We start from the raw sequence: 14,869 nt of genomic DNA, 5'->3' as shown, positions 1-14,869 counted from the left end.
GTCCATTGGTACTGCAATATTACAAAGTTCACACATTCTGCAGTATAAGTCCATTGGTACTGCAATATTACAAAGTTCACTCATTCTGCAGTATAAGTCCAGTGGTACTGCAATATTACAAAGTTCACACATTCTGCAGTATAAGTCCATTGGTACTGCAATATTACAAAGTTCACTGATTCAGCAGTATAAGTCCATTGTTGTTACTGCCATATTACAAATTTCACTGATTCTGCAGTATAAGTCCAGTGGTACTGCTGTATAACTCCAGTCCAGTGGTATTCTCCTGTGCCGCATATAATTTTTAAAGGCTTTGCCGAGTGTGTGTGGCTTAGGTGTACACTCTCTTGTGCTACATATAATGCAGAACAAAAATTTGGAGGATAAAGTAGGGAAAGATCAAGACCCACTTCGTCCTAATGCTGAAGCTGCTGCCACTAGTCATGACATAGACGATGAAATGCCATCAACTTCGTCTGGCAAGCTCGATGCCCAATCTCCTAGTACAGGGCATGTAAAATCCAAAAAGCCCAAGTTCAGTAAAAGTAGCAAAAAGAGAAACTTAAAATCATCTGAGGAGAAACGTAAAGTTGCCAATATGCCATTTACGACACGGAGTGGCAAGGAACGGCTTAGGCCCTGGCCCGTGTTCAAGACTAGTGGTTCAGCTTCACCCAAGGATCTTAGCCCTCCTCCTCCTCCCCCCCCTACAAAAAATTGAAGAGAGTTATGCTGTCAGCAACAAAACAGCAAACAACTCTGCCTTCTAAAGAGAAATTATCACAAATCCCCAAGGCGAGTCCAAGGGTGTTGGTGGTTGTCAAGCCTGACCTTCCCATCACTGTACGGGAAGAGGTGGCTCGGGAGGAGGCTATTGATGTAGCTGGCGCTGTGGAGGAACTTGATGATGAGGATGCTGATGTGATTATTGTAAATGAGGCACCAGGGGGGGAAACAGCTGATGTCCATGGGATTAAAAAGCCCATTGTCATGCCTGGTCAGAAGACCAATAAATGCACCTCTTTGGTCTGGAGTTATTTTTATCCAAATCCGGCCAACCAATGTATGGCCATATGTAGCTTATGTAAAGCTCAAATAAGCAGGGGTAAGGATCTTGCCCACCTAGGGACATCCTCCCTTATACGTCACCTGAATAACCTTCATAGTTCAGTGGTTAGTTCAGGAACTGGGGCTAGGACCGTCATCAGTACATGGACACCTAAATCCCTTGGTCCTGTTGGATACACACCGTCAACTTCCTCCACGATCTCCATCAGATTCAGTCCTGCAGCCAAAGTCACCAGCCAGACTGAGTCCTCTTCAATAAGGGATTCATCCGAGGAATCCTGCAGCGGTATGCCTACTACTGCCACTGCTGCTGTTAGTCAGTCATCTTCCAAGAGGGGAAGTCGTAAGACCGCTACGTCTTTCACAAAACAATTGACCGTCCAACAGTCGTTTGCCATGAGCACAAAGTAAAACAAAATTAAAACCAATTAAACAAATTAAACCAAAAGTTAAATGCCCAGTCATAATAAAAAAAAAGAGGTATTGACGTGCTTGAACTACTGTAGTGTTTATAACTTAGAAACACTACACTTGAAAGCTTGAGCCTTTAAATGAAAAAGTCACTCTTCATTGCACGAATATTTGCAACAGGGACAGTTTTTTGGTTAACAAAGTCAACAAATAACACTTCGACCCTGTCTGTCTTTCACATACTTGATGGGATCTCAATGATGAATGCTCAGTACCATGGTCATCTAAAACAAGAGGTATTGACGTGCTCGAACTACTGTAGGGTTTATAACTTAGAAACACTACACTTGAATATCGGAGGAGGTATTGTGGCCCCGGTACCAAATTGGGTACCGGGACCACTCCACTATGCAGTCCAGAAAGCTACCTCGGTGAAACGTTTTGGACTAAAAACAATATTGTGAGGTGTTCAGAATAGACTGGAAATTAGTGGAAATGATTGTTATTGAATGTTATTGAGGTTAATAATAGCGTAGGAGTGAAAATAAACCAAAAAAACTTGATTTTAACACTTTTTATGTTTTTTTCAAAATAAATCCGAATCCAAAACCTTAAATCCGAACCAAAACCTTTCGTCAGGTGTTTTGTGAAACAAATTCGAACCCAAAACCTCAAGCAAGTCCGAACCCAAAACACAAAACACGAGACACCAAAAGTGGCCGGTGCACATCCCTACTTTAATATAGATTGCGTTAGTATAGATTTAATACAGATTGATTGATTTGTTTATTTAAAAAACTCTAAGGGCTGGATTTACTAAGCTGCATGTTTGAAAAAGTGGGGATGTTGCCTATAGCAACCAATCAGATTCTAGCTATCATTTTGTAAAAGGTACTAAATAAATGAAAGCTAGAATCTGATTGGTTGCTATAGGCAACATCCCCACTTTTTCAAACCCGCAGCTTAGTAAATCTAGCCCTAAGTGTTCCGTTCATAAACATTTAATATATAACCTTTCACTTTACGTTTACCCTGAATTTCGTGCGGTGCGTTCAGTAACATACACGATATATATATATATATATATATATAGCAAATTGAATTTTATACCAAACGCGAGAAAAAGTAGTAGTCCTTGGCCTTTTGCCTCCCCCCATGCACATTTTCGTTCCTACGCCCCTGCCCAGACATCGATCCACAGCACATCAAGGGACCACCTACAATTCCACAGCTATAAACGATGCAAATTACATTTTCTAGTCTTCTCTTTTTCTAGTTTTCTAGGTGGAGGATATCGTGATTTGTAGCGCATACACATACTATCTCCACACATAGCTAAACGCATTGTATACCTACCACTTAAATTAAACAAGAGCTTTGGTTTTCTGTTTGACAAGCAATTTGTGTTTCACATGTCACCTTGTTTTCTGTTTCCAGAGCAAATATGTGTTTCAACTGAAAACAGTTCTACAAGGTATGAGAGCTGGACAGACAGCTTCACGTTCGGTGTTCAGCTCAGCCCTTCACCTTATAGCAAACAGAGCTATGTGGTCTTTACTAAAACTACATGAGTAACCTTAATATAAGCTGTAGTTCAATACCATTTGTAATATTACTATAGCGCTTGCTATATAGTCACATGACTATGTAGGTTATGTACATACTTCAGAAGTTAGATATTAGATATTAGGACACAAAAATAATAAATTGTCACTCGTGTAGAATAGCTATATTATACACTGTACACGTTCTACAAGACTGTCTCATCTCCAGTTATGTATGTTAATCATCTATGACTTACAAAAAGCTATTTATTCATTAACATGAATAGTCAGAGTATAATTAAAAAGCAAGTGTACCTAGCACAGCCAGGACAAACAGACAAAAGATGAAGTTTAGTAGTAGGATAACTTACAAATCCAGAGCCCATATCAAAAAACACTTGGGGGTATTCTTCATCTTCAGAATCCTCTCGTGATCTTTGTCTACACACAACTTGCTCCATGTCTCCAGCGTCACGAGGAAGTACAGAATTTAGAGCTGCTGTAGTGGCTCAGCATTGAATAGAAAGGGAAGGGCAAAAACTGCTCAGGGTTAGAATGAGGAAGGAGAATACTAAAAATACCAAAGCTGCGAGAGAGCTGGCATTATGCAGTTATACAGGTGCAATACTCTAATTGCATGGTATTGCTGTAGATATGACACCATCTTGGCTGTAGTCAGGGTATTTACCTAACCATTCACTGCCTGGGAAAAAACAGTCACCTACAGTAAGGTAGCTAGAGGCCCTGTGCTCTGGTGATAAATCATATTCCTGATCAGAATCCCACCTCATCCCTTCTTTTAGTAACATCCAGCAATGACCAACATATTGCACACACCAAGAACCAACATACTATACAGCTCTCATCACTAACACATTGTACAGCCCAAATAACCATATATTATGCTGACACAGTGACCAACATGCTACACAACCACAGTGACCAACACATTGCACAATACCTATGACACCATATTATATAGGCCCACTAAGCAACATATTAACCCAAGGCCCACTTAACCTTTGTGTTGCTGCAGATTTTGGCTCAATCTTTGGCAACATGGACAGCATCACCAAAAGGGGCCATGGGTGCAGTTATAACAACAACAATCTGCACTACAATCAATTTATTCTCATGAACAGCCAATTGGAGCACACTTGCAAACAATGGGCAAACTGGTTTTAATTATTGCCACAGATATGAAAGGTGCAGGGAGGACAGACGCAAGGTCACCGCAGAACGACTATTGAAACACTGGGGCCTCGGGCCTGCACAAAAGCCCAATAGCTGCATTCCTGTTTATTATGGAATTGCCCATTGTGAGAGAGAAATATTTTCACTATATTCAATTTCTGACCTAAAGATAAAAAAAGATAAAAATACTGGAAACCACAGCAACAAAAATGTAAAGTGTTTTTGTATTGTTCCCCTCTCTTTTTATTTGTCCCACCAAACCTGCTGCATGTCGTGCCTGCTTCAATCCACCTTGGTAAGGGACCATCCATAGTTATATTAGATGAGTTCATAAAATAAGTATTGAATAATATACCTGCTACTGTATACAGCTATTAGCTGTCATAGAGAGGTTATGTGACTATACAAGTACACAAGGTTGCAGGCCTAGGTCATGCAACAATGAGGTAGCATCTAATATAACCGTATTTCACAGAAGGTGGTGCATTATTTCTTTTAATACATGAGTAAATAGTTTTATGACAAATAAATTAAAACATTTTTATTATTTTAATTCTTATTATATTTAATTATGTTTAGTTGTTTAATATTTTTTTTCTTTATGTAATAACAAATCTACTGTGGCTTGTAAGAGGATACTTTGTACTTGCTGCATGGGATGGGTCCGGCTCCAGTGCTACTGTTCAAGGTATCGTGATCTGTGTAAATGTCTGGCTCAGGTAAATTTGAACGATAAGTCAGAACAAATCAGAGAAGAGTGTGTTTTGTTCATACCAGGTGTACGAACAAATGTGAATGATATTTTTCTTGTCACACTCATGGAGGAGATACGTCCTAAAATGGCCACCATAGTGCCAAGTATTGCTTACTTCTTAACTCCTGGTTTGAAGGCTCTGTCCCACTAGAGGCCAGCTTGTCATGCGACTGAAAGGTTGTACGGTATGTCTGACGTACGTGCATTGACAGAGTTTTTTAAAGGTGACTGGGGACGGCCCAGCATTAGGAAGCAATGGACATGCCATTGGACTGACATGGCATGCAAGTCCCCATGGTACATGACCACGCCCCATTTCCCATGCTTCATGGTGCACGCACTTTGTTCTGATTCCCTAACTTCAAAAGTTGATTGGTATAATATTTATGTTTGATATCTATCAGGCAGAAAATGACAAACATAAAGAAAACTGTTATTGCTGTTTATACCAGTATTCACACCATTAATGTATTATATATAGTATTGAGATTACATGGCTGCAAATGTAGATACAGTTTGCACTTTGTAATACTTTGCAAAGACAAAAGTTATCCATATCATGGATAATTTATAAGACACCATAGGACATACTTGCCAACAATTCAAACAGGGTCTCCCAGAGAAGAGGTCAGACAGCAAGTGCGTGATAGGGGGACGTGGTGACGCAATCTTGTGCCATGATGCAGATCACGGCATCACGTAGTGGGGGGCGAGGATACGATGACGCGGTTTTCCACAAAAGTGTAAAGGTTCCAGAGCAAGATGGTAGCGGTACAGAAGAGAAGACGTTTGCACAGGCCAAGGGGTAGAATTGGGTGGGGGCGCTCCTCGCACGCATATTGGTGTGCCTAGTTTTGCAAAAATGAGAGTTGATTTTTTATTGAAGTGAGGTAGAGGAGTGGCGAGTGCATATATAAGGGGCTTTCCTTGCTGTGCGGAGGGGTACACAGCCATTTTCACTTTCTAAGGCAATGTAAGAAAAAGCTTTCCACACAGAAAAGTGACATATAATAAAAACAGTATTGATGTCCCCTCACTCTCATGATTAATTTAAGTCATAAATGAGGCTTATAGTATATTAGGAGAAAAGTAGAAACATTTTATTTAATGATAGGGGCAGTTCTTAAGTGAGATTATTCCACTTCTTAGAAGACCTAGGTGTACTTTTAGCTTGTAGTGGTGACCCAACAGTGGAGAGTACGCATGTTACTTGATATGCTATGGGTGGAACATCCAAGGGCAACGGTGCAAAACCAAGGCGTTTAGCTTACAGGGTTATTTTTTATCAAGAAGCGATTATGAAAAACCAGTGATTCACTGAGGTTTGCTGTCATTTTTTAAAACTGCAATTTTGCTATAGGCAAAGTCCATCGCCGCTTGATTAATAAACCGCCAAGTGTGCTTCGCCAATGAGATCCTCTGACTGTGCAATCTACAATGCATGATTTAAATAAACATCCTTCTCTGTTATTTAACCTGTGTCCTAAGTTGCTGTATTAGGGTACTGTAACAAAGGGTTAATGTTCTTTTTCATCTGACAGTTTGGTTGCTAATGTAACAGTGAGGTTAGTAAATATGATATGAGACAGAGGATCAGTTACATAGAACACAACTACTAAACAATGAGCATTGTTGGCTATGAGGAAACATTCACACTAACAATATTTCCATTTATACATGCAAAGAATGGCATATAAGGAAATGTGTAAGGTATAAGAACAGGTGTGAACACAAATTTATCTCAAGTTATACAAATTTTTTCAGGGGAACAATCTTTATCTTTTATATTACATATGCTCCAGCCAAGCATGATCTTGAGATATCACTTCCTGGACAACTCAAACATTTATTGATTCTATCTCACTAGAGATTCACGTTTATGGTGAAACAAATGTAAAAAATCGGTTTAAAATAAAATACAAGTGGGTCTATCTCAGCAATAGTTCCCTTTAAGTCAGAAACAAGTTTTGCTTTATTAATAGAAATGTGCATCTCAAATACATAATATTTATTAAGTGGCTTCATTGTACAGAAATATTGTACCTCATGAGCTTGATTCAGTAAGGAACGTAAATGCCTATACAAGCCATATTTTGCGTTAAACTGCACTACGCATGTGCAGAAACGTACTATACGCCAGTGAACGCCAGCCTACAGCCGAAGATTTCAAGAGCGCAACAGGGAAGGGAAGGGGCGTATGCACATAGTCAATGTACAGTAAGGGTGTGCCAAGGAGGAACGCACTCAGCAGCGTCCAATTCAAGCTTTGGACATTTCTAAGGTACGTGTTTTTCAGTTGTATCATTTGCACCAGCTATAGGGCAGGTGAAAGTGCCAAGTGATAGTGATGACGGCTGTGTATGCAGCTAGACCATGTCTTTGCAAACAAGAGCAACTGTAAATATGCATTAAATGTACAGTAGACATTAATAACATCATGATAAATGTATTTCATGGAAAATAAACACTTTTTTGCTAATGTTTTTTCATAAATGACTATTATTAATTAGAGATGCTCGGGCTCGGTTTTCTGAAAACCAAACCCACCCAAACTTAGGGGGTCCGAGAAGGCTCACGAGTCGGCTGGGTACTTTTGCGCATCCTCGGATCTGAATCGAGGCAAAACGTCATTGTTACGTTCTCGAATCTCGCAGGTTTTGGATTCCCCAGGAGATCCAGCGCCATTGCTCACACAGAAACAGGGGTAGCAGTGTTCTTGTCAATCTCCAGTCTCCAGTGACATTGCTCAGTGCCATTGCTCACACAGAAACAGAGGTAGCAGTGTTCTTGTCAATCTCCATTCTCCAGTGACATTGCTCAGTGTCATTGCTCACACAGAAACAGGGGTAGCAGTGTTCTTGTCACTCTTCAGTCTCCAGGGACATTGCTCAGTGCCATTGCTCACACAGAAACATGGATAGCAGTGTTCTTGTCACTCTCCAATCTCCAGTGCCATTGCTCAGTGTCATTGTTCATACAGAAACAGGAGGGGTGGCAGTGTTCCTGTCACAAAAATTGACTGGAAATGGCTGGAAATTAATGTTATTGAGTTTAATAATAACGTAGGGACAAAAAAAGAGCCAAATTATGTGATTTTAGCAAAAAAAAAAATAGGGATTTTAGAAAAAAACAGGGATCCCAAACCAAAACCAAAACCCGTGAGGGCGGATTTGCCAAAACCAAAACACGAAATTAATCCAGATCCAAAACCACAACCAAAACCAAAACATGGGGGCAGTTAACATCTCTATCATTAACAGGTGATAATAATTAAATACTTTTTTTTCTTGCCTAGGCCCGTAATCAACAAGAGACGTTTCTTCAGATCGATATCAAATTGAATGCGAACATGCGTTTAAAAATACGTTTGTTTTGCGCGTGTTAATGAAGCAGGCCCTATTTGTTACAAAGTATTTGAAGATACCTTTACATATACAGATCTGTCCCTTTTCTATTCTACTGTTACTCTTTAAGGTCTTTAAAAGGGATGGATGCAGCCACAGTTTCATATTCCCCATTTAGATTTAGATAGATATTTCCAGCAGGGTCCTCTTTACCATTTCTTTCAGTTTGTTGTACTTGTATGTAAAAATTGAGGCTGATATTTATGTATCTATGGGGCGTATTTAAAAAAGGGAGGAAAACAGGAGCTTTCAACAGATTCACGGATTCTCCCTATTTACCAAAGTCCCCGGCCTGATGTTACCTATCGCTGGTGAAGGCTTCCCCATGCAAATTTCTCTTGTTTTCACTTGAATTTTGTTTTTGCTTTTTTCTACATTTTTTTCACTTTATTTTCATTGTATGGAAAGTGGAACTGGAAGCATATTCAAAATACAAACATAGCCTCACATGTCTCTAGATAGCCAGTACAGTCAATATGCCCCCATATAGTATATTGATGCATATAAACTACGTGATATAGGCTCCTCACTCCTACTGTTCTGGATGTGGTCTTTTGGAGCAGGGGCAGCAGTAGTCTTTTCTTCCTGTCGCTGTTGTACCACTGCTCCAGCTTCTGTTTACCTAACAGCAGAGCTTGGGGATGTAAGGGACAAGATGACATCACAGGAGACTCTTGCCAATAGGATAGAATATTCTCCCAATAAAAGAAAAAGAAATGTTGATCAGCTAAGTCAGCGACACAGTTCAAACTATGAGACTGGAACAGTTGGCAGGAAAAGATTTCTTGCCATATGGAGAGGGTGACATTTAGCAATAGGTACAGTAAGTCTGTGTGTTGCAGTAGCTACAAAATGGCAAATTCTGCTCCTCTCGTCACATTAAAATGCTTCTTAATGTAGTATCAGTTAATTTCACTTGAGATGAACAGTTTCCATAAGCTGAATCACTGAAAACATTGGACTGACCCCCTCTTCCTCCCCAAAAAAAAACAAAGACAGAAAAACTCAGAAAATACAGTAGCTTCTTCTAGACCTCTATAAAGTTCCCTTTTGGTTCAAAAGTAAAATCCTGTAGATTTGGATTAGCTGAATTTTTGTCATCTTGTACCATCAGTGAACTTGGGCATCCATCGCTGCTTCTGCACTATGCTGCAGGGTGACAAATTAAACTAACAGATTGAAAAAAAGGGGACCCCCATTTTTTTTCCTTCCCCATTTGTTCCATTAGGCTGCTGATTTTTCCTGGGGGTCTGGTTATTAACGTTAAACAGAGTGTAAGGGGCAGCATTAAAAAGAAGAATGGATAAAATAGCACCGGGGCACAGAACTGAGTATTTCTGACCATTACTGTGGAACCCACTAGAGTCTTTCTTTCACACTGCCCACTTTGCTTCTCTCTTATCTCCTCGCTCTATTACAATTTCATGTATGGTCAGACAGAACTAGCACATATAATACTGCCAACAGGGCCTTGTGTAGCTGGAGACACTTAAATTAAAATGCACATTACGTGGGTAAAATGGCAGACAGGCAATGACGTAGTTCACAATATATCAAATCGCCTAAGTTTTGTACTAATCAAAGCATTTTGATAATCGTTGAACACATGTATGGAACATGGCAGCCTCCTTGTACTAACTAACTGAAACAAGAACTCTGCACAGTCATTACTGAGAAAATGTAAATGTTCTACTAGTTTCTTTTCTTGCTTGTAGCTGTGGTAGTGGCATAGCACAGTCCAGAGTGTGAAGTAAAACAACTTATCATTCTCTTTGTACAGGAAATATTTGATTGAGAGCTACATCATTGCTTTACGATCCATGTTATATTCCAATCATCAAACAGCAGATACACTTACAGACGCATCTGGTGAAGTAGTGAACCACTGAGATTCTATAACTAGATGTGACAGTTCCTGTGTGAATCCCAATACAATGTGGATCATGGGGGTTGTGTTTAACCTCAGCACCGACTACAGTTCAGGGTGACATGCCAGCAATTATCATCATCATCAACATTTATTTTTATAGCGCCAGCATATTCCCTAGCGCTTTACAATTGGAAACTAACACAGTGATACAACAATTCTGGGTAATACAGGCAAAGAGGTAAGAGGGCCCTGCTCGCAAGCCTACAATCTATGGGACAATGGGAGTTTGACACACGAGGGTTAGTGCTACATATTGCATATTTCCAGCCAGAATGCAAAAGTAAAAAGTGCTTAGTGGGCTGTATGATCCAGTCACACAGCAATGTGGTCAAAGGTTTGTTGTCTTGTGTGAACTATGTAAAGGGTGGTAATAGGGTAACCTAGGGCGGTTAAGAGGGTTGTTGGGTAATATTATAAGCTTGCCTGAAGAGGTGGGTTTTCAGAGAGCACTTGAAGTGCTGAAGACTAGAGGAAAGTCTCATTGTGCGAGAGAGGGAATTCCACAAAGTGGGTGCAGCCCGAAAAAAGTCTTTTAACCAGGAATCGGAGCACGTATTGAATGTGGATAAAAGACACAGATCTTGTGCAGAGCAGAAGCGTCGAGTTGGGAGATATTTTGAGACAAGTGAGGAGATGTATGTTAGTGCAGTTTTGTTGATTGCCTTGTAGGTAGAAGTATTTTATATTGGATTAGGTGAAAAATAGGCAACTAATGTAGAGACTGACAGAGTGGATCAGCAGTGAAAGAACAATTTGTAACGAAAATCGTTTTAGCCACTGCATGCAAAATAGATTGTACGGCTGAGAGTCTGATTCAGGGAAGACCAGTAAGGAGGAAATTGCAGTAATCAATGCGGGAGATGATGAGTGCATGAAAAAAAGTTTTTGCAATGTCTTGTGTGAGATATGTGCACATTCTGGAAATGTATTTTAGGTGTATGTAACATAATTTAGATATATAGTGGGGAATGAAGGATAGTTCTGAGTCAAGGATCACACCTAGACAGGTGTTGGCATGATTGAAACACATCCTAACCTGAACATTTGGAAATATCTGTTGTTTTATAGAACAAAAGATGGACTCACAGTTTCCTGTTAGAAATATCATTTGATTAGATACTTGTGAGGGAAATTTTCCTTTAACCACACACAGCTAGAAATACCACACACCAATATAACGTGGATGCTATTACATTGGTATGGGTACCAAGTAGACACTTTTTCAAGCAATTTTATAAGTTTCTCCATACAGGTCTATATTTTACATTCAAAAGTCTGATGTTATAGAAGAAGAGAGATAACGAGGAATTTGACACTTTGGTGTTATGCAATGCTTTCTGAGGGTAGGATGAATGTTTGATAGCATGTACTAGGGGTGGATTTCGGCCTTAATTGCTTGTCTTCTACTAAGCTACTAGAAATGAAACCCACAAACCATAAAAATAAAATATCTCCATAATTAGTTGTTTTCATTAAATTGACCCCGCTTTGATGAAATGACAACAAACATGAATTCACACTTCCACGCTGGCCCCAACCCCACAGATGATTTCACGCTACCTATATGGCACAGTGATGGCAAAACTTCAATACATACTCCCATGAGTGTGGACCTCACGCGCACCATTCACAGTCTCCACACAATATTTTTCTTTTATTATTGAACAATAAACATTTGGTTTTAGTAGGGGATGAGGGTCGTGCAAAGGGAAGAGATAAACACTACTAAGGGGAAGGAAGTAGTTAAAAGCTGAACAAGTAAAGCACATTATAAAAACCAATGACAGTATGACTGTATTACATATGTTACTAAAGCAAAAATAGCATGGAAAAAGAAAAACCTGAACACACAGTATCCATTATCAGACATTACCTCTTGCTGTAATGTGGATGCTGGGTCCTCACTTTCCTCAGATGACTCAAATTCTACTTGTGAAGTAACACCCTGGTTAAATAGAGTACACAATTGCAAATGTAAGTCACATTATAATGTGAATATCATCAAAAAGACACATTTCATCTGCCTATTAGGGAATAGGAATGCAATGTTTTCTGTTTCTCCGACAGTAAATGTGAATACAAGAAGGAGACTGTATGTGATCCTAGCATGAGATCACAAACAACCCCCCTCTAATATGCAGACTGGTCAGCAAAATCATTCACAAAATCATCTGTTGGAAATGACTGGAGAACATTAATATCCTTAGGTAAGAAATAAAGTGGGAAGCCTGAGGATTTTATTAGTAAATAAGCACCATCAAGAGAAGTCATCTGCTGCTCAGCCTCAATTGGATTAAAAAGCATTAAATTGCATCTTCTAACTTACGTATTAAAGAGTAGAGTTGGTCACACAGTAGTAATTGCTTACTTAGGATTCCACAATTAGAAAAATTGGATGTGTTCTGTTCACATTTACAATTGGTAACAGCTGATTGTATAAATTGTGTAATTTTGACAGAGGGAACATTTCTGGGTAATATGGTGGCTAATGTGAAAATGTCCTCTTCACACACATGTAACCAAAAAGTACCACGATCAGAACAAGTTGGATGTATGATCGTTTTATCCTGTAGAGGCACAATAAACTGTTCCAAGACACATCAGAAGCACATATTCAAAAATAAAATTATTTTACTAAAACAAATAAGCTGCATGGCCTCTCTTAAATTGCTATAATTAGTCCATGGTTTTGTGGAGACCCATAGGACTGATTCATTAAGAAATGCAAAACAAATATACATTGCGTTTTTAAAAAAAATGCATGTAATTCGGCCATAAGCATGGTTGTATTCAACTACAAGCGGATATAAAGAAACGTCTCTTTTTGAATACGGGTGTAGGTACAGCACTTGCTGTATTGAGACAGACTCAACACAAAGTACATACAATACATATATGGAAAATAAAGTCCCAAAGGACACACAGAAATAAAAAGCATTGAATGATTAACAATGATTAAGGAAAATTAATTGTTGGCATCCAATACATTTATCAGGATGTTCTCAAAGCATACTGTATATAAAATTACATTTTACAGGTGCTCCTAACTGCAAACACATGTTTGACCTGTAGCTGGTGCAAATGATATAACTGAAAAACATGTACCTGAGAGTTGCCCAGAGCTTGAATCAGACGCTGATGCGTGCACTCTGCCCTGACACCCCCTTACTGTACATTGCCTACGTTAGTCCTCTCTTCCCCATCCTATTCTGCCCTCCAAGTCGTAGGCAGTCTGACACGCTATTTACATGCGGACATGAATTGTGCACTTTGTCGCAAGTCTCAGTATTGCGCATGCACAGAGTGAAAATACACAAAATACTCCATATAAATTGACTTACATTCCTTAATCAATCAGGCCCATAGTGTGGTGTCCACCATAATCAATTTAATGGCTTTAATATTAGTGGCTGATAATTCTTTGGAGTAGCCACACATTCTTTCCCCACAACCAACTACAAGTGTTCCCCATCTTCTTAGATTGAAAGCTCATTTGTGCAGGACCATTTTCACTATCTGTTAAATGTCGTTGTATGTAAAAAAAATTCTACCACGATGCCGTCAATGTATAGTGCTCTATAATGTGTCTGCTCTTTGTAAGTAAAAATAATAATAGTAAAAATAATAACAGCTGATTTAGTCGACCCTTTAAAAGTGTTAGACAAAAGTAACATCAAATGCACTCACAGAGCCTTGTGACCTGTCCTTCGACCTCCTGGGAGGCTTCCATGTTTTCTCCTTGGTTTCTACGTTGATGAAGAAGTTCCTGCCTGTTGTGGGGTCCACATGGCATTCCCAGTTTTTCAGAATGTGGACAGGAGGACACGTAGGACTAGGAGGAGCTCCCTTCCTCTTCTTCATCTCCTCCAAATTGCAATAAACTGGAGTCTCCTGCATTGTGTTAGCCAAAATCACCTTAACAGAGTAAAAAATACACAATTAGTGTTAAATACGTAAAGCTGTTCATTTACCTTGCCGCTCGTAGCGCCCATACAAAGACAGAATATACAAGGGACAAGGATGCACATAGGTTTTGTTCTATGAACTGAACTAGTGGACTAATAAGCTTGCTCACTGAACCCAGGACATGGTATCCCCTTTAATTTGTGTGCTAGTTTTATGCAAATTATTAAAGTAATAACACCACTAAGGAATTTAGAACAAAGCTTCAATTACATACAAAAAAGATATACCATAAAAATAATATGCTACACATTCACCAAAACCTGATGTGTGATGCAAAGTATTGAAGAAAAAAGGTTCAGTGACTGAATTAATACTATTAACTTATGGTCTACACAATCAAGTTTGTCAAGGTATATTTAAAAAATGCTTATATGATATAAAGCAAATGTTATGTCCATCTGGCATGGACAAACCAGGGGTCAGTGGTTTGTTTCCCCTTTAGTTTTATATTCACAATTATATCAAGCATTCGTATTCTGGATTTGCTCAGATTCCTGGACCGCGATACTAAAGAGATTTGCTATATTAACTAACTAAATTAAAAGGTCTTCTCTAACCCTTCTGTAAAAGAAAATGAAATAAGTAGAACACTAATGAA

At 39.1% G+C, this 14,869-nt stretch overlaps 1 protein-coding gene across 5 annotated transcripts in view; it reads right to left on the bottom strand.

Annotated features, from left to right (window-relative positions):
* ARHGAP9 (Rho GTPase activating protein 9) overlaps nt 1-14,869 on the bottom strand; it is a 125,696-nt gene that overhangs the window by 73,194 nt on the left and 37,633 nt on the right. For 4 of the 5 annotated variants that reach the window (XM_075199374.1, XM_075199373.1, XM_075199375.1 and 1 more), the window contains 2 exons: nt 13,993-14,220; nt 12,179-12,250 (listed from right to left, as the gene is read on the bottom strand). In XM_075199374.1, the coding sequence (XP_075055475.1) occupies nt 12,179-12,250; nt 13,993-14,220 (300 nt within the window). Of the gene's footprint in view, nt 1-3,394; nt 3,500-12,178; nt 12,251-13,992; nt 14,221-14,869 lie in introns of those variants that run through there. The other variant, XM_075199377.1, reaches the window with a different exon arrangement.

Source organism: Mixophyes fleayi, chromosome 2 (assembly GCF_038048845.1).
Source record: "Mixophyes fleayi isolate aMixFle1 chromosome 2, aMixFle1.hap1, whole genome shotgun sequence".
In the NCBI taxonomy this organism is placed as follows: domain Eukaryota; kingdom Metazoa; phylum Chordata; class Amphibia; order Anura; family Limnodynastidae; genus Mixophyes; species Mixophyes fleayi.
This window is presented reverse-complemented; position numbering and strand designations above follow the sequence as displayed.